This window comes from Sceloporus occidentalis, unplaced genomic scaffold (assembly GCF_023333645.1).
Source record: "Sceloporus occidentalis isolate IW3139 unplaced genomic scaffold, rSceOcc1.0.p SCAF_86, whole genome shotgun sequence".
Taxonomy (NCBI): domain Eukaryota; kingdom Metazoa; phylum Chordata; class Lepidosauria; order Squamata; family Phrynosomatidae; genus Sceloporus; species Sceloporus occidentalis.
This window is the reverse complement of record NW_028317066.1, coordinates 2,077,638-2,101,495: the sequence shown is the minus strand read 5'-3', so window position 1 is coordinate 2,101,495 and position 23,858 is coordinate 2,077,638. Positions and strand designations below refer to the sequence as shown.

The window sequence follows — 23,858 nt, the reverse complement described above, 5'->3', positions numbered from 1 at the left end:
AGGTGACTCCATCTTTCTATAGTTTTTTATTTCAACAAGGAATATTTCCACCACAATTGGAAATGTGGGAAAGAGCAAGGCTCAATCTCTCACATGCGCTGGACTTGTCGGGAAGCATGTAAACCTTGGACATCAATCTTCTTTGAAGTCAAGAAAATAACTGCCATAACTCTGAAGTTCTCACCTGAAGTATTTTTGTGAAATATAATTGATCTTGATTTAGAGAGTAAATATGGTAAAATATTATTTTATATGTTATCAGCGGCAAGAATAGTCTGCACCCAGAAATGGAAGCTGAAAGAAATCCCTATTAAGGAGGACTGGATGTTCAAGTGATTAGACACGATGGAGATGGACAAGCTCTCGAGAGAAATCAGGAATGGATCCAAGAATGTATATAAAGAACATTGGAATGACATTATGCTCTTCATCCAAAAAGAATAGGGGAAAATGCTGTTCTGGGTATAGATTAAGTTCAAGTGGAAGTAAAGGTTTTGTTTCTCAGGGTGATAACAGCTGACAGAATGTATATGTGTATATTGGTTAACTCTAATGATATGTAATTTAGATGTCAACTTGAAAGCAGTTAACAACAACAACAACAATAAAAGAATTGGTGCTTAGGTGATGCCTATCTACTGACTGTATGAACTGCTCAAACATCAAAGTAAGTAAAGCTATAGTAACAGAAGCATGATTGACTGAGTTGAGTAAGATCTGGAAATTGTTGTGTGTTTATCTTCTTACAGTAGCCACCAAAATCTCTCATGCAGTGAACTTTAAGGTGGAAGTTTTATAAAAATTGGCATTGTGGACTGATTTTCAATTACCCCACTTTGATGTCTTACTAAACATTTGTAGAGCCTTAAGCGCCTTAACTGAGACTTTCTTTAGTCTCCAGTCCAAGCAGACGCCAGTTCATCCCTTGTTTACCTTCAGCAGCATTCCCCAAACATTCTTGAGCTCTTCACATCAGATTACTAGATGATAAAAATTTACACATGATTGTGGAATGATCCAGCCTGAAATTTGATACCACTGGGATTGTGAGTGGATGGAAACACCCACATGTTTTATGTCAAGCTGAGAATTTAAAGGCAAGACTTTCTTTTAAAAACGAACATATAAGATTAATTAATCATCATTCAGAAAGTTATCTTTTAGAAAATTACGATGTTTTAAATACCCATGCTGTTAATACCCTTGCCTGAGTTTCAGCATGAAATAGCTAAAATGTACAGTATAATGGAAAGCTATAATTGATATAATTGATTTAGAGGGTACGCCGCTTCCGGCTTCGTTTGTGAGGCGTTTATGAGCGTCCAGGAGACTAGGAGCGGTTTGGACGAAGTTTAGAAGAGGTTTAGTCGTCGTTAGGCAGAAACCCTTGAAGTATTTGTGTAATGACTGGGCTCCAGTCAATGGAGGTCTTCTTCAGGCAGAAAAGGGAGGTTTATGGAAATGCAGAATGACATCACTGCTACGGAAGGCTCTCTTGACCAATCAGAGAGCAAGATGAAGGTTCTTCTGGAAGCTTCCGTGAGAAGGAGATATAAGGCCTGAGAGACCAAGAGACAGTTGGGGGAATTGTGTCGGTTGGAGATCGAGAGAGAGAGAGTTAAAGAGCGGATCTTGGAAGTTAGTCTCAGAATTGGACGCTTAGGTCTATTTATTATTTTAATAGCTTGTATGAATTGAATATTATATACTTACAAATATTGTACCTGCAAGATTCTTAATATCTTGTGTGACTTATATTTCAGTTATATTTTGTTATTTATTAGAGTATCTACTACTCAACGCTCCTTATTTAAATGCTGCTTTAAATTCTGCCAACAGAATTAGGAGATGCATTGCAGGCTATGGACAGTTTGCGGCCAAGAGAAGTCCAAACACATGGCAGCAATAGTCCATAGGAGCTTCTTATTCAAGATGGATAAAGGCAATGTAAAAAGATCAAAGAGCTAAATTGTTAAGTGTAAAAAAAGAAGAATTTAAGATTTCTAAAGGTAAATAGCAAGCTTTCCCACTTTCACCCCTTTTGTTCATTCTGATCCTTGAAGCACTGAATAATAGGATAAGATTAGAAAATAAGATCAATGGAATAAAAATTAAAAACAATTGAGTTTAAAATGAGAGTCTTCTCAGACAACATTTGTATTCCCTGGAGAACCCAGAAAAGAGCACAAGACAATTGATGGATGTAATAGTGGAATTGGAATATGTTTCAGGACTAAAAGTAAACAGAGACAAAACAACATTAATAACAAAAAATATGGGAAAAAGGAAAAACAAATCTTGTAAGAAATTAGTGGATTTAAAGTGGGAAAGAAAGTTAAATATCTAGGAATCAATTTAACAAATAAAAACTCAGATCTATTTCACAATAACTATGAGACACATGGAAGGAAATCAGAAAAGACCTAGAAAAATGGGGGAAATTACACTTATCGCTATTAGGAAAAATATCACTGATCCAAATGAGTTTCCTTCCTGAAATACTGTTTCTGTTCCAAGTGATACCCTTCATCCAGAATGAAAAACCCTTGAATCTATGGCAAAAGGAAATCTCAAAATTTATTTGGAATAAAAAAGAGCCAGGATAAAAACAAAAATACTTTGTGATGAGAAAAGTAGAGGAGGGCTGGGTTTACCAAACTCAAAACTTTATTATGCTGCTTGTTGTTTAGTTTGGATTAGAGAATGGATTATGTTAGAGAATGAACAGTTGTTATGTCTGGAGGGTGAACATTTAAGATTTGGGTGGCATGGATACCTAATTTACGGTAAAGAGAAAGTTCATAAAGAAAGCAGAAATCCTTTAATAAGAAAAGCTCTACTGAAGATCTGGGGGGAAAACAAGTGTAGTATCTTTATCGTCAAATGAGGGAGAGGTTTAAAATAGATGTGAAATTAGAAGGAATACAAAATGAAACATGGGAATTGTGAAAGCCATGCTCCATGGTCATTCCATGCCTGATGAGAGTGTTGGGTGCGAGGCATTGGAGAAGCCTCCAGCTGTGTTTCTCTAGCCAGAAGCCAAAGGAAGGCATTCTCCTCTGAGGGCCACTGGGGAGGTCAGGAGGTTTCAGCAGATGATGCGCTCATTTCACATCTAGCTACAGGGACATAGCCAGGGTCCTCTCCAATTCCCCATCCCCTGACCCCCCTCCACTCTCTCAAGGCATGGAGTGTCAGGACCATGGAGAACAGGTCTGAGGAAATGACATGCATGTGGCCACTAGGTGGAGCTGTTGTGGAAGTCATTGACAGCTCTAGTGGCAGATGTGTCAGCATTTAAACAGAGCATCATTGGAATGTTGATGCAATTGTCAACTGTCATTCTCAACTGTCACTGAGGAAGAGTCAGACAGTGTGTGTCTCAGAGTGGGTTGTTACTGGTGTGGATGGTGGAGGGTGTCGTTGTATATAGTGTTGTACACAGTGGAACTTCTTATATGAATAAAAGCCTCATCTGAGAGAAGATTACAGTGTCTCTTTGCTCATTGAGAAAGCAACAGGTGTTTCTTCAGCTCAGAAGCTACTGACTACAGTCAAGGTGCATAATCTGGCGCCATACGTTAACGTGTTGCCTCACGTGCTGCGCAACATAGCAACATCATAAGCGTTTTACTATGGAGTATCTGTTGTGTAGGGGAGCTGCAGTGAATCCATGCTAGGTCCAGGGGGCTTTGTTTGGTGCAGAGGGAGGAAGGGGATACCCACCTCTGCATTGGCCCAAAGGAGGCATATGTCACCTGCGTATCTCACCAGCAGCATGCTGTTCTCTGTGTCTTTGAGTGATGCAGGGTTTCTTGACAAACCAAACCTAACCCTAGTCTCTTTTCTCAGGAACGTCATCTCACCTTCCATCAAAGAGTCCACACAGGAGAGAAGCCATACAAATGCCAGCATTGTGGGAAAAGGTATGCCTACAAATTAGTCCTTGTCATGCGTCAGAGAGTCCACACAGGAGAGAAGCCATACAAATGCCAGCATTGTGGGAAATGTTTTTCTTTGAAGGCAATCTTAGTGAGACATCAGAGAGTCCACACAGGAGAGAAGCCACTCAAATCTCAGCAGTAAACTAACATTGTTTTTGTCAATAAGAAATACAAAAAGTATATTTTCAATCCAATGATGCAAAGAAATGCCCTTGTGATTTTGTGTGTTATGTTTGTCTGTCTATATCTCTGTTTATGTTTTAAAGTTATAGTTTGTTAAGTTTAATTGCTATTAGTATAGATAATTGCTTCAGGTTATAATATTGGCTGGGGATTATGGGTCATGGTATAGGTCAGCTAGATGGGGGTGCTGGGATTTTTTTACAACTGGCTAGAATAGTTATGGGAATGATAGCTTTGGGAAAGTGTGGGATGTTGTCTGAAGGCAGGTGTGGGCAGGTATTAACAGAAAGGGGCTAGTTTCTGGGAATGGCAAAGGGGTGTTGTTCCCTTTGGGGCATAGACTGTGCGACTGTGCAGGTGGGGGCTAGGTTTGGTAGAAGGTGGAGGTTTAGGTGTTGGGGTTTCAATGTATTCTTTGTCTTGGGGAGGACAGTTCTGGTTTAAACACTGACTTTCTGATTATGTGTTCTCAATAAAGTTAGTTGTTGTTTCAATGTGTTGGACTCTTTGATGCAGAGAAGTTCTGAATTTGCACAAAATACACTTTATTCTCTCATCAGTCCTCAGCTCCATTCCCAGCCATAAGAAGAAAAGAGGCAAACACACACAAACACATACCAAACAGACAGATAGAGCTATATGTACAAAGCAGAGCCTTCCTTCCTTCCCTTTCCCTCCTGAGTCCAGCTCCTCCTTGGACTCCATTCTGGCATCCTCCAAGTGTCCTCAAAGGAAAGAAGGAAGAAAGAGAGGAAGGAAGGATGGGTGCACTCCTTCCCTTTCCGCAAAGGCTGCCTACGGAATAAGCCTCAGCAGCAGCATCAAGGCCCTGGCGATCCCTGCGCATGCTCAGGAGGGGCCTTTGGGGCATGTGCACATGCTCAGTCTAAGGTCCTGAGGAAGCCATTGCTGCCCTCACAGTCTGTTCAGAGGGAGGAAGAGGTGGAAGTGGGGGAGAGATATGTATGAGAAAAAGGGGGCAGGGGGCACTTGAGGAGAGGCATGGCCATGGAGGGAGGGGGCAGGGTCCTTTAGATGTAAAAAGGGCTTTGAGGAGCCCCTGCCTCCTGGAAAGTGGGGCAGAGGAGAGACCCTCCCTCCCTTCCTCCTCATTTGGGGGGAGATAAGGGCTCACAAACCACCCTCTATGGTCTTCCAATGGGGGCACCCTCTTCATCTCTGGGAAGAGGGGAGGCTCCCAGTCAAAAGACTTGTGACAAATAAAAAGCATCAGATAGCATAGGCTTCAATAGCATTGGAAACATTTTCATATATTTTAAATAGCATTTTCCCTGGGGGAAGGGGCTCTGTCTGTGGAGGAGAGAAGAGCCCAGATTTAGGCCAAAGCCAAGAGCAGACAGACAGAGGGAGCTCAAAGCCCCTTCTGGGGAGAGGGATACCCCCCTGGCAACTAGGCTTAGACACCCACAGGATCTGAATTAGCCCCCCCCACACACACACACACACACACATCCTTTCCTTACCCTTCACAACAACCCTGCAAAGATCAGTCATCCTCCTCTGGGAACATGCAGAAAGGACATGGAAGCCATTGTTAGTTCTTTGCCTGAAAGCCCCCTTCCTTGAAGGGATGGAGGTTAAAGGAAGGAAAGAAGGAAAGTGCCAAGGGAAGAGATGGCATAAAGGGGGCTGCTGAAAGACAGGGGGCATTTGGATAGGACCCCCTCAGCTGCCATTTTGGGAAAGAGGGCTCTGCCTCTGGACAGAGAGACAGAGAATGTGCTCATTTGGGAAAATGTTAGGTTCCCTCTATTGGGCCACATTCTCCTCTGACGTGGAGCCTTCTTTTGAAGTCCCATAGACAGGGAAGATCCAGACCTTGCCCTCCCCAGGAAAGGAAGCCCCCTCCCTTTGCAGGCCCCATAGACGGAGGGAAGATAAGAAGATGATAAAGAGAGGAAATCCCCTGGAGTGGATGGATTTACAGCTAGATATTGTAAAACATTTCAAGGGGAACTAGTGGATCCACTATATAAATGGTTTAATCCTATTAATGCAGAGGGGATTCCAGACTCATGGGAGCTAGCGAGTATCACTTTAATTCCTAAAGAAGGAAAGGACAGCTTGTTAATGACTAATTGTAGACCAATAAGTTTGCTGAACACTGATGATAAGAGATTCACACAAATACTTGCCAGCAGACTGAAGGGAATTTTGAATTCGACAATTGGGAAGGAGCAAAACGGGTTTTTACCGGGCAGACAGATTAGGATCAATATCAGAACGATTATAAATTGTCTTGAATTTTACCAGGTCAATAATGAGAAAAAAAGTGCCCTAATTGCTATTGACACGGAGAAAGCCTTCGACGGCGTGAGATGGGATTTTTTTTGATAGAAGTGGTAAAAAGTATGGAAATGGGAGACAATAAGGCAAATATATAATCGGCAAAGAGCTAAATTATCAATGGAGAAAGATCCCAAGAATGTATGGTAAATAAGGGCACAAGGCAAGGATGCCCGATATCACCGCTTTTATTCTTAGAAGTGATGGAAATTTTGATTTCCTCTGTTAAAGGTAATCCAAATATAAAAGGGATTAACAGGAAAGGAAAGGAAACCAAGATAGGAGCGTTTGCGGATGACGTGGTAACAGTTTTGGAGGACCCAAATCGGGGCAGAGAACCGCTGCTACAGGAGCTAAACAAATTTGGCAAATTCACAGGACTGAAAATCAATAAAGACAAGACAGTGTTGACAACTAAAAATATGACTGGAGAAGAGGTAGAGGAATGAAAGAGGAAACCGGGCTTCCAAGTAGGAAAGAAACTGAGGCGCTTAGGAATTTGGGTTTCTAAAGACAATAATTATTTAGGGGAATGGAAAGACATAAGAGAAAATTTAAGGAGAGGGAACTGGTTAAATCTTTCACTACTAGGCAGAATTGCCGTCATCAAAATGGCACTTCTACAGAAGATTATGTTTCTGCTACAAAATTTGCCAATAGAGATTAAGGATAAGATATTTAAAGGTTGGGAAGCCGAGCTAAAAAAATCCATATGGAAAGGACACAAACCTTGGATTAAATGGGAGGAGCTCAAAGATGCTTCAGAGAGAGGGGCTATTCGCTCCCAGACTTCAGATTATATTACTGGGCATGTAATCTAATTTGGATCCAAAACTGGATTAAATTAGAGGACAAAGAAATGCTTGATCTAGAGGATGTGCAGTTAAGATTTGGTTGGCACGCCTTCTTATGTTATGAGAAGTTGGGGATGAATAACGATTTCAATAATCATCCAATGAGGAAATCTTTACTACTCACTTGGAGCAAGATTAAAAAGACATTTTAAGTTACCACTTCGGACATCGGCCCAGAAGGCACTCTTCGGTAGATGGATAAGCATCAGTAATTGGCTCACTTACAAACATTGGCTTAAGAAAGATCAATCAGGGAATTGGTCGATAAGATCTAGGGAAGAGATTAACAAGGATGGACATAATAGACAGTGGTTTAATTTCTACCAGCTAAAACAAAGATTTCTGGTAGATGACAAAACAATAGGAATTGAAGCCAGACTAAACGGATTGGATGATTTGTTCTGGCAACCTGATAAGAAAAAGATATCCAAACTACACAAACTACTGTTGAGCAGGAATATGGAACAGGAAACTGTAAAAGAGTATATGGGGAAACGGGCGCAGGATATGGGATGCAAAATTGAAATGGAAGAATGGCAAAACGCCTGGAATAGAACAAGTAAATTTACAGTAGCGCAGGATCTAAAAGAGAATCACATGAAAATAATGAACAGGTGATATTACACCCCATGGAAGCTAAACAAACCTTATAAATTAGCACAGGGTAATTAATTGTTGGGGTGTGATTGTGAAAAGGGAAGCATCTATCATATATGGTGGCATTGCAGGGAAATTCAGAAATTTGGGAAGAAAGTACATGACTCAATACAGCAGATATTGGGAATAAAATTCCCAATGAGCCCTAAATTGTACTTACTCAATATAACTTCGATTTTAAGCCCACCGGACGAAAGACAATATTGGAGGATTATATTATATCTTGTAACAGCAGCTAGAATTGAAATAGCAAAGTTATGGATGAGACTCCAAGATGGGAAAATTGGATGCAGAGAGTTAATGATTACAGGGAACGGGACAAACTCTCTTGTAGGGCTCAGAATTACGATATGGAAAAAGAGAAGAGGAATGGGAAAAGAATGGAACTGAAATCTGAAGCTCATTGAGGTCTGAATTAACTGGAATTGAATCTACAAAGTCTGTTCTTCAAAAATTTGTTTAAATGTGTATTTTTATTTCCTGATTAATTATAGGTCAGTGGAAGAAAGTTTGAGTCTCCTGCTTAAAGTAAAGCATGATAAAGAAGGAATCGAATACTGCAAAGTTATGCATACGTTATTTTGACAATAGATAAGAACATAAATGGAAACTGATATTATCAATAAGCAATTGGGATATATTGTGTTCATACGTTTTAGAGTTGTGCATAAAATTTGTGTTTAAAAGCAGAGTTCGGTTATAATATTATGAAAGTGAGCACTTTGAAAGGCCAAGAAGACAGAAAGCAGAAAGAGGGTCCAAGGAAACGGAAAGATTTGTGACAGTGTTGTTATGGATACTGGATTTGTATCGTTTTCCCCCCCTATTTTTATGACTCAGAAAATAATAAAGATTATATAAACGTCAAATTTGTAATGAAGATTACTATGTATTGTGGAAAGAAAAGATAATATCTGGGGGAATATGTACAAAGGATTTACATTGAAAAGGGGAAGGAATAATTCCAGTTCAAAATAAAATTGGAATAGGTTAAGTATGAAGACAAATAGAGAATTATGGACTCTCATCCATAGAGTTGCCATGAGTCTAAATCGACTTGAGAACAAGAAAAGATGTAAAGACTAATTAGCCAGAGATAAAAGAGGATTATTTAAAGAAAGGAGCTAGCTGTCCCTTTAGGTTTGGAAGTTTATTCTAATGTATTTTGCATTTAGAATTATATGTAAATATGGTATTCCTATGTATGTTTGGTAATTTAAATGTTGTTCATTTGTTTGTTATAAGTTATATGTATTTTTCAAATTCATCTTTATTTAAGTTTCCAAATACATAAAACACGATCAATACATAATCCAAATAAAGATTGCTTGTAAAAGCAAATCTGAGTCTTGACTGGTCATTTGGGACCCTCTTAAGTCTTCCTTTTCCGTCTTCTGAATCTGAGCCCATTTGAATGTCCTTCGCCTTGAAACCTCCCTCCGAAATATGAAGTCTAGCTGTGAATTATTCTTTTACAATTTAAGTAAAAAAAGAAAGAAACTGCAAATTTTTTTCATTCGATTTTACATAGAAAACTTGTCTACTTCTCTTAGTATTTTGTAAGGTTAACAACAACTGAAGAAATATATATTTATACAGATGTTCACATCAGTTTCATTGTATGGATCTCTCGCTATTGTTTTTAATATACACAGTGAGTCATTCAATCATCCTCTGTTGACCTGGGATATATATAAGAAAGCAAAAAAAACCAGAATATTCTTATATGCAATTTATAACATGCATAGCATAATATTCTTAAAGGTTCTTAAATTTCATTCTCCCAAATCCACTGAGAACAGTAAAAAGAGAGGACTTTGATTAGTCCTCCACTAGCGACAAGTTTAATTCCCATTCTTTTCCCCACTTTATCAAAACTCTCTTCCACTCCTCCTTTCTTCTGCCTTTATCATGATTTTGGGCTATACAGTGGTACCCCGGGATACGAATGCGCCGCCTTACGAAATTCCCGGGTTACGAAAAAAAATTATTTAAAAAAACTGTTCCGCGTTACGAAAGTTTTTTCGGGTTACGAAAAAACTTTTGGTGCTTTTCGGCGCGATTTCACACCAAATCGCGGCTTTTCCCCATTAGCGCCTATGGCAATTCGGCTTGCGAAAGTCTTCCGGGTTACGAAAAGGGCAGCGGAACGAATTAATTTCGTAACCCGGGGGACCACTGTACATGAAAGTCTATCCAATGCCCTGGACTCATTTACTTTCACATCCAGTTTTCCCAAGTTGGTCTCTTATCAGATTTCCATAATTTAGCTATTTCTGTCCTAGCTGCCGTCACAAAATAAAGTAAATTTTTTTAGCAGAATATTGATGAAAACGGCAAGACTAAGAAGGGGTCCCAACTCCTGAGAGCAGCCCCCAAGCAGCCCTCTCCTGCCTTCCCCCCAAATGCACCTGAGAGTTTCCTGGGACAGCAACCAGGGCCTCCCCAGAAGATCCCAAAACCAGGACAAGTTTCATGCAGGAAAGTAGAGGAAGATGGGTTGCAAAATATGTATCTGGCACATTTTTTGAATGAGGAAGAACGAGAGTATCTCAGATAACGCCTGCTGCCTTGCGGCTGAGGAAGACCTCTTGTCTTGAAATGTGCTCCATCAATTCCCAAAGACAGGGATAACAGCACTTTACTTAGTTTCATATCATCTATTTTAGCATGTCACCTAGAGCAGATATATTGGAGAGAGTTTGTGTCTTGTAATTGTTCCTTTTGTTGTTTTGTTGTAGCCCATTCTTAATTATATGTATTGTCATTGTACTGAAGCCTTTGTGTACCTCTGTACTCACAATTGCCCTTGTTTATATTATTTTTTGTAGAAGTCATTCTGTATTACCTACATTAGTAGGTTATTCATAGTAATAAACTAAAATTAGTTTTTACATTATCATTGTTTAGACGTTATTCTGCATGACATCAGTATGTTATTCAGAGTAGATAAATTGAAGCTGATTTGTGTATTGTAATTGTTCTTTTCTTCTCATTATATAGCATTACTTTCTTATTACATGTTTCATGTTCACTTAGAATCATAGACTTGGAAGTGACTACAAGGGCCATCCAGTCCAACCCCATTCTGCCATGCAGGAACTCTCAATCAAAGCATCCCCGACAGATGGCCATCCAGCCTCTGCTTAAAGACCTCCAAGGATCACTGCACTCCGAGGAAGGAGTGTGTCCCAATGTCGAATAGCCCTCACTGTCAGGAAATTCCTCCTAATGTTGAGCTGGAATCTCTTTTCCTGTTGCTTGCATCCATTGTTCCGGGTCCTAGTCTCTGGAGCAGCAGAAAACAAGCTTGCTCCCTCCACAATAAGACATCCCTTCAAATATTTAAACAGGGCTCTCATATCACCTTCTCTTCTCCAGGATAAACATTCCCACTCCCTCATAGGGCATGGATTCCAGATCCTTCACCATTTTAGTTGCCCTCCTTTGGACACACTCCAGTTTCTCATTGTCCTTTTTGAATTGTGGGGCCCAGAACTTGACACAATATTCCAGGTGGGGCCTGACCAAAGCAGAATAGAGTGGCACTATTACTTCCCTTGATCTAGACACTATACTTCTGTTGATGCAGCCTAAAATCGCATTGGCCTTGTTAGCTGCCTCATCACACTGTTGACTCATGTTAAACTTGTGGTCTACTTGGACCCCTAGATCCCTTTCATAAGTATTTTCATTCATCCAGGTGTCACCCATCCTATATCTCTGCATTTCATTTTTCCACCCTTAATGCAGTACCTTACATTTCTCCGTGTCGAATTTCATTTTGTTAGCTTTGGCCCAGCTTTCTAGTCTATTCAGATCATTTTGAATCTTGATCCTGTCCTCTGGAGTATTAGCTATTCCTCCTAATTTGGTTTCATCTGCAAATTTTATAAATATGCCCCCAATTCTGTCATCCAAGTCCTTGATAAAGATGTTGAATAGCACTGGGCCCAAGACAGAGCCCCACTGGACACCCCACTGGTCACTTCTCTCCAGGATGAAAAGGAGCCATTGTTGAATATCCTTTGGGTTTGGCCAGTCAACCAATTACAAATCCATGTAACAGTTTCCTTGTCCAGCTTGTTTAATGTTTTTGTTTTATATACTGTTTAATTTGGTTAACTGCTATTAAGGGACATAGCTATGAGAATCTATGATATGAAACCTTTTGATAAATGAACAGGTATTGCAATCCTATATATACATTATTATTAGTCATAAATCCAGAGAGTGTTAGCCTTTTGGATGCCAGAAGGTTCCTCTCCTTCTTCAATGCAAGAAGCAACACTTCAGCTGCCTTCTAGAAGATAAAGCAAAAAGGCTTCCAAAAGAACTGAAGCCTTGGGCAAGTCACACTCTCTCAGCCTCAGAGGATGGCCATGGGAAACCCACTCTGAAGGAACCTGCCAAGAAAACCCCTTCAGAGACTCCCATAAAGTCACCACAAGACCTGGAAACAACTGGGAGGCAGACCCCAAGAACAACATTGGGAAATAGGTGCAAGCCTTGCCTTGGGAAAGTGTAATGACTGGGCTCCAGTCAATGGAGGTCTTCTTCAGGCAGAAAAGGGAGGTTTATGCAAATGCAGAATGACATCACTGCTACAGAAGGCTCTCTTGACCAATCAGAGAGCAAGATAAAGGTGTTTCTGGAAGCTTCCGTGAGAAGGAGATATAAGGCCTGAGAGACCAAGAGACAGTTGGGGGAATTGTGTCGGTTGGAGATCGAGAGAGAGAGTTAAAGAGCGGATCTTGGAAGTTAGTCTCAGAATTGGATGCTTAGGTTTATTTATTTTTTAATAGCTTGTATGAATTGTATATTATATACTTACAAATTTTGTACCTGCAAGATTCTTATTCTTATTCTTATTCTTATTATTATTAACCTTTATTTATATAGCACTGTAAATTTAATATCTTGTATGACTTATATTTTAGTTATATTTTGTTATTTATAGTAAATATCTCCTTGGAGTATCTACTACTCGACGCTCCTTTTACACATGTCTTGGCTCAGCTGATGCTTGGGAAGATCAGTAAAGAAGTAGAAATAAGGTTCCTTAACTGGTCCCAGTGTAAGTTAAGGGAAATCCTTTTATAATTCACTGGATGATGGCAGCGGGATTTCAGGAAATTAAGGGTCTGCTGGACTAAAAGCCATGATGTCTAAATGTCTAATTAACAATTTGTAAGCCACTCTGATAGCCTTTTGGCTGAAGAGAGGGATATAAAACTATTATTATTATTATTATTATTATTATTATTATTATTATTATTACAGGGCCGCAGTTTGGCTGCTTGGACCACCGGAGATCATCACAGTGAGTCAGTTGGAAAAGCCCATCTCACTCCAGAAAATAAAGGTACTTGAGGAGTTTGCATTGTACGTCTTTCTGTAATAATAGCTACAAAACTGATAATAGCATTTGGGACATTTAGTCATTTAAAAACAAATATGGCAGATTTAAATGCTGCTTTAAAACCTTTTTCCATCTGCCAGCTTTGTGCTGGTTTTGGGGGGAAATGAGAAAGTGTTGGGAGGGAGGGACTGCCAACAGAATTAGGAGATGCATTGCAGGCTATGGACAGTTTGTGGCCACGTAAGGTCCAAAACACATGGCAGCAATAGTCCAGTCTGAGAGTGCTTTAACTGTCCTGGCCCAGTGCTAGGGAATCCTGGGTATTGGAGTTTATTGTGGCACCAGAGCCCTCTGACAGAGAAGGCTCAATGTCCCACAAAACTACATTTCCCAGAATTCCCGAACACTGAGCCAGGGCAGTTAAAGCGGTATCAGATTGGATTATTGCTGCAGTGTGTTTTGGACTTATGTGACCCTTGGCAAGTCACACTCTCTCAGCCTCAGCGTATGGCAATGGCAACCCCTCTCTGAAGAAACCTGCCAAGAAAACCCCATGGTAAGGTTGCCTTAGGGTCACCATAACTTGGAACTGAATTGAAGACACACATGAAGAACAGAAAAAAGTCTGCAATTATTTCACAGATTGTACATGAGAATGGGAGGCAGTGAGGTGCAGTGGTTTGAGTGTTGGGTTACAACTGTGGAGGCCAGGATCCAGTGCCCCACTCCTCCATGAAACCGGCTGGGTCCCTTGTGCAAGAAGCCACACTCTCTCAACTTCAGGGAAAGCAATGGCAAACCTCCTCTGAACAACTCTTGCCAAGAAAACCCCAGGGAAGGCTCCCCAGAAGTCGGCAATGACTTAGAGCCACTCCACAAAAAACTACAAAGCCTCTAGAAAGAGCCAGCGGTGGTTTAGTGGCTGGAGCATTGGACTATGACCCTGGAGCCCAGGGTCCGAATGCCCTCTTGGCCACAGAAATCCACTGAGTGACCTTAGGCAAGAAGTCACACTCTCTCAGCCTCAGAGGGAGGCACTTGCAAAACCACTTCTGGACAAATCTTGCCAAGAAAAGCCTTCAATGGACTTCCCTTAGGGTCACCATAAGTCAGAAACAACTTAGAAGCACACAACGACAACAAGAGCAGTAACAGCACTAACACAAGGCAGCTTGGGAGAAAAGAAGGAAGGAAGGAAGAAGGAAAGTAACAAAGAAAGAAAGAAAGAAAGAAAGAAAGAAGACTTGGGAGTTGTAGTCCTCGGTTGAGAGGGATTGGAGTGGCCTTACTGCAGGGCAGGACCAGTGTTGGTAAGAAGTCTTGAACTTATTTCCCGGCATGTTTTACCAAAATCCATGGAATCCACCCCATATTACACGGAATATTCAGTCAAAATCCCTTGAAAGTTCCCGTAATGTTAATAATAATAATAATAATAATAATAATAATAGGATTTATTTATATTTTTACTAATATGGTGGATCTTTAGCAAATAAATGTAAACCTAATTGAATAAAAATAATTGTAACTTATTTCAACTCTCAAAATTACCATTGGACCAAACAAATATCTTTCAGTCCTTCTAATACCTTTAAGATACTTATTTGGACATGAAGGGGGGCCAGGAAGATTTATGCAAAATAGAAACGTGTTCGGCTGCAACCACACTGCAGACATAATCCAGTTTGACACCCCTTTAATTGCCCAGGCTCAGTCCTATGGAATCCTGGGAATTCTAGTTCTGTGAGACATTGAACCTTCTCTCTCAGCAAACTCTGGTATGATAACAAACTACAATTACCGGGACTTCATAGCACTGGGCCATGGCAGTTAAAACGGTATGAAACTGGATTGTCTCTGGAGTGAAGATGCAGTCTGAGTTGGTTCCAAGACACACTGCAGAAATAATCCAGTTCAAGACCACTTTAGCTGCCGTGGCTCAGTGCTAGGGAACCCTGGGAATTGTAGTTTTGTGAGAAAGAGCTCTGGTGCCACAATAAACTACAATTCCCATATATCTGAGGAAGTATGCTTAAGTCTAGGAAAGCTCATGCTGCCAACTTTTCTTTTAGTGAGTCTCAAATGTGCTACACGATCTATCTATCTATCTATCTATCTATCTATCTATCTATCTATCATCATCATCACCATTATTATTATCATTATTAAATTCAAATGCAGCTGAAAAAGTGGACTTAAATTGGCAATGCTGATATACTGTAGAGACTCTTTCTCTGGGGCTGTGATCTGGAAGCGTGGAGGCAATTCCCTTCTCAAATCAGGGAATCCTGGGAATTGTAGTTTGTTGTGACACGTATGTATATATACAGTATATGTATGTGTATATGTATGTCTCTGTGTGTGTGTGTGTGTGTGTATCTGTGTGTGTTTATGCATGTTCAACTGAGGACTCAGAGAAGGTTCTAGAACATACTCCATAGTCACAAACAGCACACAAAATGGCCGCCAGAACACAAAATGGCCGCCAGTGTGGCTGGGGCTCCAGGGTCCCTCAGTCCCTCCTGCCTTGTTCCATATTAACTGCAGGAGGAGCCTGTGAGGGTGGGGCAGGGGGCGGGGCCTTCCAGCTCCTCTGCTCCCATTGGCCAGATTAAAGAAGGGGAGGAGCTTCTGCCTCTCTATTTAGCTCTGCACGCGGAAGAGTGAGTGAGAAGGGGACAGAGGGAGGGAGGAAAGGAAGGAAGGAAGGAAGGAAGGAAGGAAGGAAGGAAAGAGAGAGAGAGAGAGAGAGAGAGAGAGAGACAAGGAGGAAGGAAGGAGGCAGAGAGAGAGGGGAGAGGGAGCAGAGGGACAAGGCCTGGAAGTGGTAGGTTTCACTACTGCACTGAGGCCTCCAAGTGCTGAGCCAGAGGTGGCCATTTTGTGTTCTGGCAGCCATTTTGTTCTGCTTGTGACTGTTGGGAATAATATTCTGGAACCTTCTCTGAGGCCTCAGTTGAACAGAGGCCTCTCTTTCTCTCCTGAGGCTCCAGAGTCAGAAGGAGGCCAGGCTCCTTGGGCCAAAATGAAGGAAGTGTGTCCCTTTGAGTGTCTTTTGTGAGAGGGTTTTCTTAGCTCTGCTCCTTCTGGTGAACATGGGTTTTAAAAGGGATCAGAAATGGGGAGGATAGTTTTAATACAAGCCTTCTTCTTCTTCTTCACAGACATTGGGCTTTGGCTTCAAAGAGGAGGCTAGTCCCCCAAACAAGGCCATAAGTGGCTCCTTTGGGAGGTTTTAAAAGTCTTCTCAGTTTCCTTATTAAGAGATTTTCAGGCAAGAAGGAAGGAGACAGACCAGAATAACTCATATTACCAAGAATGAAACATAAAACAAACAACAAAAATAAGGATTATAGACTAAAACAAACTACTTAATTTTTTAAAGGAAAACCATTATTAGGAGGATAAAAACAAGACATGGGTGCTTCTATCCTTTTACAATCGACTCAGGATGTATCTGCACTGCAGAAATAATCCAGTTTGAAACTCCTGGCTCCATTCTATGGAATCCTGGGATTTGTAGTTTGTTGTGGCATGAGAACTCTCTGGCAGAGAAGGCTAAGTGTCCTAAAGGTAAAATCCCAGGATTCCATAGCACTGAGCAGTTAAAGCGGTCTCAAAGTGCCTTATTTCCATAGTGTGCATGCAGCCTTCTTCTGAAAGGGGCTGATGCTGGGGAAAAGCACTGTCGACCTCTGCAGGTTTCAGCAGATGGTTTATTTATTTATGATGGACTGATTTCACATCTATCTATGGGGACATAGCCAGGGGCCTCTCTAATTCCCCATCCCCTAATCCCCCCCCCCCACTCTAATAAGGCATGGAGTATCTGTTGAGTAGGGGAGCTGAAGTAAATCTATGCTAGGTCCAGGGAGCTTTGTTTGGTGGAGAGGGAGGAAGGGGATGCCCACCTCTGCATTGGGCCAAAGGAGGCATTTGTCACCTGCGTATGTCTCCAGCAGGATGCTGTTCTTTGTGTCTTTGAGTGCTGCAGGGTTTCTTGCCAAGTCAATCCTAATCCTGGTCCCTTTTCTCAGGACCTTCATCTCGGCCTCCTTGGACACGGCTTTGGGCCTCTCTTGCTAGAAGTGACCCAAGTGCAGGACAACCAGGATCCCCCTGCCCACCTGATGGCCGAAACAGAGGCCAAGCAGAGGGAGTCGGGCTCCAACAGAAAGAGGCTCCTGAGGTACAACAGCTCTTTGGTAAGTTGCCATCCTTACTAGTAGTTTCATCTATGTCTGGTCCGGCTCATGAAAGCAAGCAGAGAACATACTGTCCCAGTTTGGCAGAAAGAGTCCTGGGTAATCCTCTGTCACCTCATTTTTTCAGGGGCTTAGAAAATGTCCTATTTCTCTCTCCTCCTCCCACTTTCCCCATTCTCCTCAGGTCAGTTCAGTTGCTGAAAAATTTGTTCCAAATTCAAAACAGTGTTCATCCCTTCCACTCAAAAGAGGGGAGAAGGGAGGAGAGGAGGAAGCAGGGTCTTGCCCTTGCCAGGAGACGGAGGCAAAAGCAAACTGCGGTACCCTTCCTCGCTTGTGTGATCTTTATCATACAACTTTGTCCATCTTGAGCACCTTCTGGTGTTGCTTAGCCACATGTGTCTTGCTTTCCCCATCTGTGAAATGCTGGGGGATATGGGAGAATATGTCTAGGCCTAAACTGAGGGTGGGCCCAGTGGCCCTCAAACCCAGAGTACTCCCCAGAACTGTTTTTAACAATGAAATATACCTCTGAAATTAGGTGAGATATGGCTAAATGCACTATAATTCATTGGTGACTAAATGTACTATACATGTTGGGATAGTCAGTATCCTAATCAATCAATAATATTCCAGAAATGGCCTAAATTATATTCTTTATTATATTGTATATTATATTGATAGGATTCGAGACAAACTGGATCTCAAAGGCTGCAGCTTTTTTCTGGCTTGCAGAATTTAAAGTTTATTTCCTGGACTGAATTCTAAAGTGATTAAATAATATTTGGGATGAACCATGTGCTTTCCTCCCCTTTTGTTTAGTCACTCTCTGGATGAGGGCTATTTTCTGTTGCAGGTGACCTTTGCGGATGTGGCGGTATATTTCACCGAAGAGGAATGGAAAATGTTGACGAAGAAGCAGAAACTTATGTACAGTAATGTGATGATGGAGAATTACGAGAATGTGGCCTCTGTGGGTAAGGAACCTGAATCCATTGCCCTTCCTGTTAAGACTGAGGGCCCTTTCATAATTTACTGTCAGAGCGCTATGATTCTGCTTTAGAATGATATAATCAAAGAGTTGAAATAGACCACAAGGATCATCCGGTTCAATCTTCTGCCATGCAGGAATAGACATTCAAAGCACCCCCCCCCCCATCCCAAGAGATGGCCATCCAACTTCTGTTTAAAGACCTCCAAAGAAAGAGACTCCACCAAACTCTGAGGGAGTATATTCCACTGTTGAAGAGCTCTTACTCTCAGGAAGTTCCTCCTAAAGTTTAAGTGGAATCTCTTGTCCCTGTGGCTTGCATCCATTATTCCATGTCCTTTTCTCTGGAGTAGCAGAAAGCAAGCCTGCTCCATCCTGAATATGACATCTCTTCAAATATTTGAACAGGGCTGTCATATCCACTCTTAACCTTCTCTTCTCAAAGCTAAACATGCCCAGCTCCCTAAGTCGTTCCTCAGAGAACATGGTTTCCAGACCATTCACCATTTTGGTTTCCCTCCTCTGGACATGCTCCAGCTTCTCAACATCTGTTTGAATTGTGGTCCCAGAACTGGACACAGGATTATTGCAAGTGAGCCTTGACCAAAACAGAATAGAGTGGCACAATTACTTCCCTTGATCTTGACACTATACTCCTATTGATACAGCCTAGGATCACATTGGCCTTTTTAGCTGCTGCATAACACTGTTGACATATGTTCAACTTGTGCTCTACTACCATTCCTAGTTCCCTTTCACACGTAATTTAATTGTCATAACAACTTCCTGCGGAATCATGAAATTTCTAGTTTTAGTGAGGAACTATTGTTCTCCACTTTGTAAGGTTTCTAAATATTCAACCCTAAACTGCCAATTCTGGAATGTTGTGGGAAGCAAGTGCTATGCTTTTAGGGGATTTTGGTACTTAGCTCAATAGAAAGAAATAGTTTTACTGGGGCAATAGTGACCTCTGGACTCAGCCAATCTATAGCAGTTCCTGAATCAAACAGATCTTCAGTGGGATTTGAAATAGGTTTTTGTGTTTTATTTAGGGGGAAAGCAAAACACACAGACACATACATAGAAGTGTTCACGCACACACACAAGAACTAGGTAACAAAGGTGGGTGTGGTGAATAGATGTAAGGCTTTGAAAATGATGATACGTTATCTATCCAGATCTTTATTCCAATTGTTGAGGATTTGAAATAAGGAGAGATCAGTAGTTCCCATGACAATTGGGGTTGGTGAGTGCATTGAGGTGTTTAGCCATGAAAACAAACAGAGGCCTGTTACAGACTGTCAAAATAAAGCTGCTTCGGGTCTCTTTGGAGGTATGCTGTTTAAATGATGCATGCATCCTAAGAATCTGGAAGCTGCACCAAAGCTGCACTCCAGTGGTTAGGAATGGAGTGTGGCTTTGGCGCGACCTCCGGACTCTTAGGGCCCATGCATCATTTAAATAGCATACCTCCAAAGAGACCTGAAGCAGCTTTATTTTGGCAGTCTGTAACAGGCCAGAGTGTCTATCTGTAACTGGACTGACACCGAAGAACAGCAAGTCGGGGCTGATAGTTATACTGAAATTGGTTTCTGCTTGGGAGCAGAAACTGTGGGTTAAGAAAGGTTTATATCACTTTAGAATATTTCCTTTGTGGGGGAAGAATGGTGTGAAACGAATTGAATGCAATGGGTGTTGGATGCAAATACATCAGATAAAAGGCATTAGCTCACCGGCTCTCAGATTCTTGTTGGCTCTGAATTTTGATCGCGTTCACAAGCCAATGTACACTACAATCTGAGGGTGATGCACCCAAATACAGCTCAAAAATATCATAGCAGAGTACGGAAGCAAATATCCAGATATAGGCATTGGCAATGCAATGACCATTTTTCACACTTAAAAATAAGTCACAAACACAGTCGATTTCATTGAAATCCTTGGAGGTTCTCTATCTTGAGTTGCAAAATAATACAAATATTTGCAAGCTCACTTCTCCGACTTCCATCAACTTCACCATCTCTTGCTCACACAACTCAGATCCAATCCACTCCAATCCTCATGTGAGCTGTATACTGTATTAGTTGTGAGTCCTCTCCTGGTGCCAAACAGCATGAAGCATCCTCTGCAGTTAGCTTGCATCATGCCTTGGGCTCTGATTCAGCATTCAGTGGCCGTCTCACAGGATATGATGCCACCTGTCAATCAAAGTATTTTTGCACATGTTTAATTGAATATTTTTTTTCAACAGTCCTTTGACTATCTTCTTCTACTGATTCCCTCAAGGCAGTTCCCATATGGTCTCTTCTTTGCTAGCTCCTAGGAGTAAGAATGCAACTGTTCAATGGATTTAGGGGCATAAGCATCAGGGTCATGATTAGGTTACTCACAGCAACTTTATTAATTTAATCTCTAAGAAGGAGGGATTAATGAGGGCTAAATCATGCAGTAACACCCTCCTCTGTTAAGTCTGATTTTCAGTCTCATCTGTAATTGTCGTTCTTTACAGAAAAACATTTGAGTCATGAGAGAGTCCACACAGGAAAGAAGTCACATAAATGCCACCATTGTGGGAAACATTTTGCTTACAAGTCAATCCTAGTCATGCATCAGAGAGTCCACACCAGGCAGAAGCCATACAAATGCCAGCATTGTGGGAAAGGTTTTTCTCAGAAGTCAATCCTAATGATACATCAGAGAATCCACACAGGAGAGAAGCCATACAAATGCCAGCATTGTGGGAAATGTTTTTCTCGGAAGTCAATCCTAATGATACATCAGAGAATCCACACAGGAGAGAAGCCATACAAATGCCAGCATTGTGGGAAATGTTTTTCTCGGAAGTCAATCCTAATGATACATCAGAGAATCCACACAGGAGAGAAGCCATACAAATGCCAGCATTGTGGGAAATGTTTTTCTTCCAAGTCATACCTATTGGCACATCAGAGAGTCCACACAGGAGAGAAGCCATACAAATGCCAGCATTGTGGTAAATGTTTTTCTTCAAAGTCACACCTAGTGAGACATCAGAGAGTCCACACTGGAGAGAAACCATACAAATGCCAGCATTGTGGGAAATGTTTTTCTTCAAAGTCAGACCTAGTGAAACATCAGAGGGTCCACCCAGGAGAGAAGCCATACAAATGCCAGCATTGTGGGAAATGTTTTCCTCAGAAGTCAAGCCTAGTGAGACATAAGACAGTCCACACAGGAGAGAAGTCATACAAATGCCAGCATTGTGGGAAAGGTTTTTCTTGGAAGTCAATCCTAATGATACATCTGAGAATCCACACAGGAGAGAAGCCATACAAATGCCAGCATTGTGGGAAATGTTTTTCTCAGAAGTCAGTCCTAGTGAAACATCAGAGAGTTCCCAGAGGAGAGAAGCCATACAAATCCTAACATTATATTTGTCAATAACGAATACAACAAATATATTTTCAATCCAGCAGTGCAAAGAAAAGGCCCTTGTGATCTTATTTGTAAAATTTGTCTGTCAATATGTCTCTATGTTTTTAAGTTGGATTTTGTTACGTTTAGGTTTTAATTGCCAATAGTATAGATAAGTGCTTTGGGTTGTCAATTTGGCTGGGGATTGTGGGTTGTGGTATAGGTTAGGTAGATGGGAGGTTGGGATTTGTTGCAGCTGGTTAGTATAGTTATGGGAATTATAGCTTTTGCAATGTGTGGGATTTTGGCTTAAGAAAGTTGGGGGCAGGTATTAACAGAAAGGGCTAGTTTCTGGGAATGGCAAAAGGGGGCCTTGTTACCTGTGGGGCAGAGACTGTGGGGTGGGGGCTAGGTTTGGAAGAGGGTCATGTTTTTGGTTTTAGGGGTTTTAATGTATTGTTTGGATTGGAGTGGTCAGTTCTGGCTTAATCACTGAATCTCTATGTGTTCTCAATAAAGTTCTTTACTGTTTCAACACACTGGACTTTGATGCACAGAATTTCTGAATTTGCCCAAAACTGACCCTTTCTACTCTCCTCAGTTCTCATCTCCATTCCCAGCCATAAGAACAGCACAGACACACAGACACAAACATACAGGATACACAGAGAGAGCTATATTTCCAAAGCAGAGCCTTCCTTTCCTGCCTTTCCCTCCTGAGTCCAGCTCTGCACCTTGGGCTCCATTGCGGTCTCCTCAAAGAAAGAAAGGAGTGAAGGAAGGGGAGGCCACTGAACCCCAGCGCATACCTTCCTTTCCCACAAAGGCCGCCAGCGGAATAAGCAGCAGCATCTAGGACATGGCAATCCCTGTGCATGCAGAGGAGGGGCCTTTGGGACTATATGCGCCTGCACAGTCTCAGCCCCAGAAGCCATTTCTGCCCTCACAGTGTGTTCTGAGGGAGGGAGAGAAGTGGGGAGAGCCTTTGTTCATTCAGAGGAATGGCTGGAGGGGAGAAGCCCCTCTTCTCCCCCCAAAGAAAGGCTGGGGTCCTGCAAGGCCTCCTATCCCTCTTTCCTTCCCTGCCCCCTCCTTGGGGGATTCCTTGGGTCCCGGGTACTTGGGGAGTTATTATGAGAAATGAAGGCTGGTGGGACCCTTGGAGAGAGGCATGGCCATGGAGAGGAGGGGGATCCAAGGGTAAAAAGGTCTTTGAGGAGCCCCCTCGCTTGTGGGAATTGGGGCTGAGGAGAACCCCTCTCTTCTGATGCCTCATTTATGGAAGAGTTTTGTGCCAAATAGAAAGCATTGCACAGGATAGGATTCAATGGCATTTTTCTTGGGGGGCGGGTTCTCTGGAGTCCTGGGGGAGGGGTCTCTGGGGGGGGGGAGAGAAGAGCCAAAATCCTCTTGGCCAAAGCCAAAAGGAGGGAGACGGAGGGACCTCAAAACTCTGGCAATCCCCTGTCAACCTGGGAACTAGGCTTAGAGGCCCACAGGATCCAGATTGGGCATCCTCCCTCACATACTTACCTTTTCCTTCACAACAGCCCTGCAGAGGAGGACCAACAGAGATACCCACAGCCCCAGAAACATTCCTCCCCAGTTCTGGGAGCATACTGAAAGGGCTTTTGACCCCCTTGAAGAGCTGCTGTTGTTATTATTATTATTATTATTTATATTCCACCTTTTCTCAAAGGAATCAAAGAGGATTACAGTAATAAAATAAAATACAATTTAAGAAATACAATTAAAATTCCAAACCCCCAACCCTTCTCCCAATTATAAAAACATTAATCAACCTTTAAAAATCCTATTAAACAGCAAGAAAATTTAAAACTTTCATAACACAATACAGTAAAAAAAGCTTTTCGGGCAAGAAATGGGTCGTTTTCTGAAGGAGAGGTGGGAGGGCAGGAACGATATACATCAATAGCAATTTCCATAACAGTAACGATGGCA

At 41.8% G+C, this 23,858-nt stretch overlaps 1 protein-coding gene across 1 annotated transcript; it reads left to right on the top strand.

The window, feature by feature from the left end:
* The first annotated feature begins 345 nt into the window (after positions 1–345).
* LOC149284997 (uncharacterized) lies at positions 346–21,908 on the top strand. Its single transcript, XM_089495919.1, has 3 exons — positions 346–393; positions 3,853–4,066; positions 21,055–21,908. The coding sequence occupies exons 1-3, from the start codon at positions 346–348 to the stop codon at positions 21,906–21,908; spliced, it is 1,116 nt and encodes a 371-aa protein (XP_089352045.1).
* Positions 21,909–23,858: the final 1,950 nt, after the last annotated feature.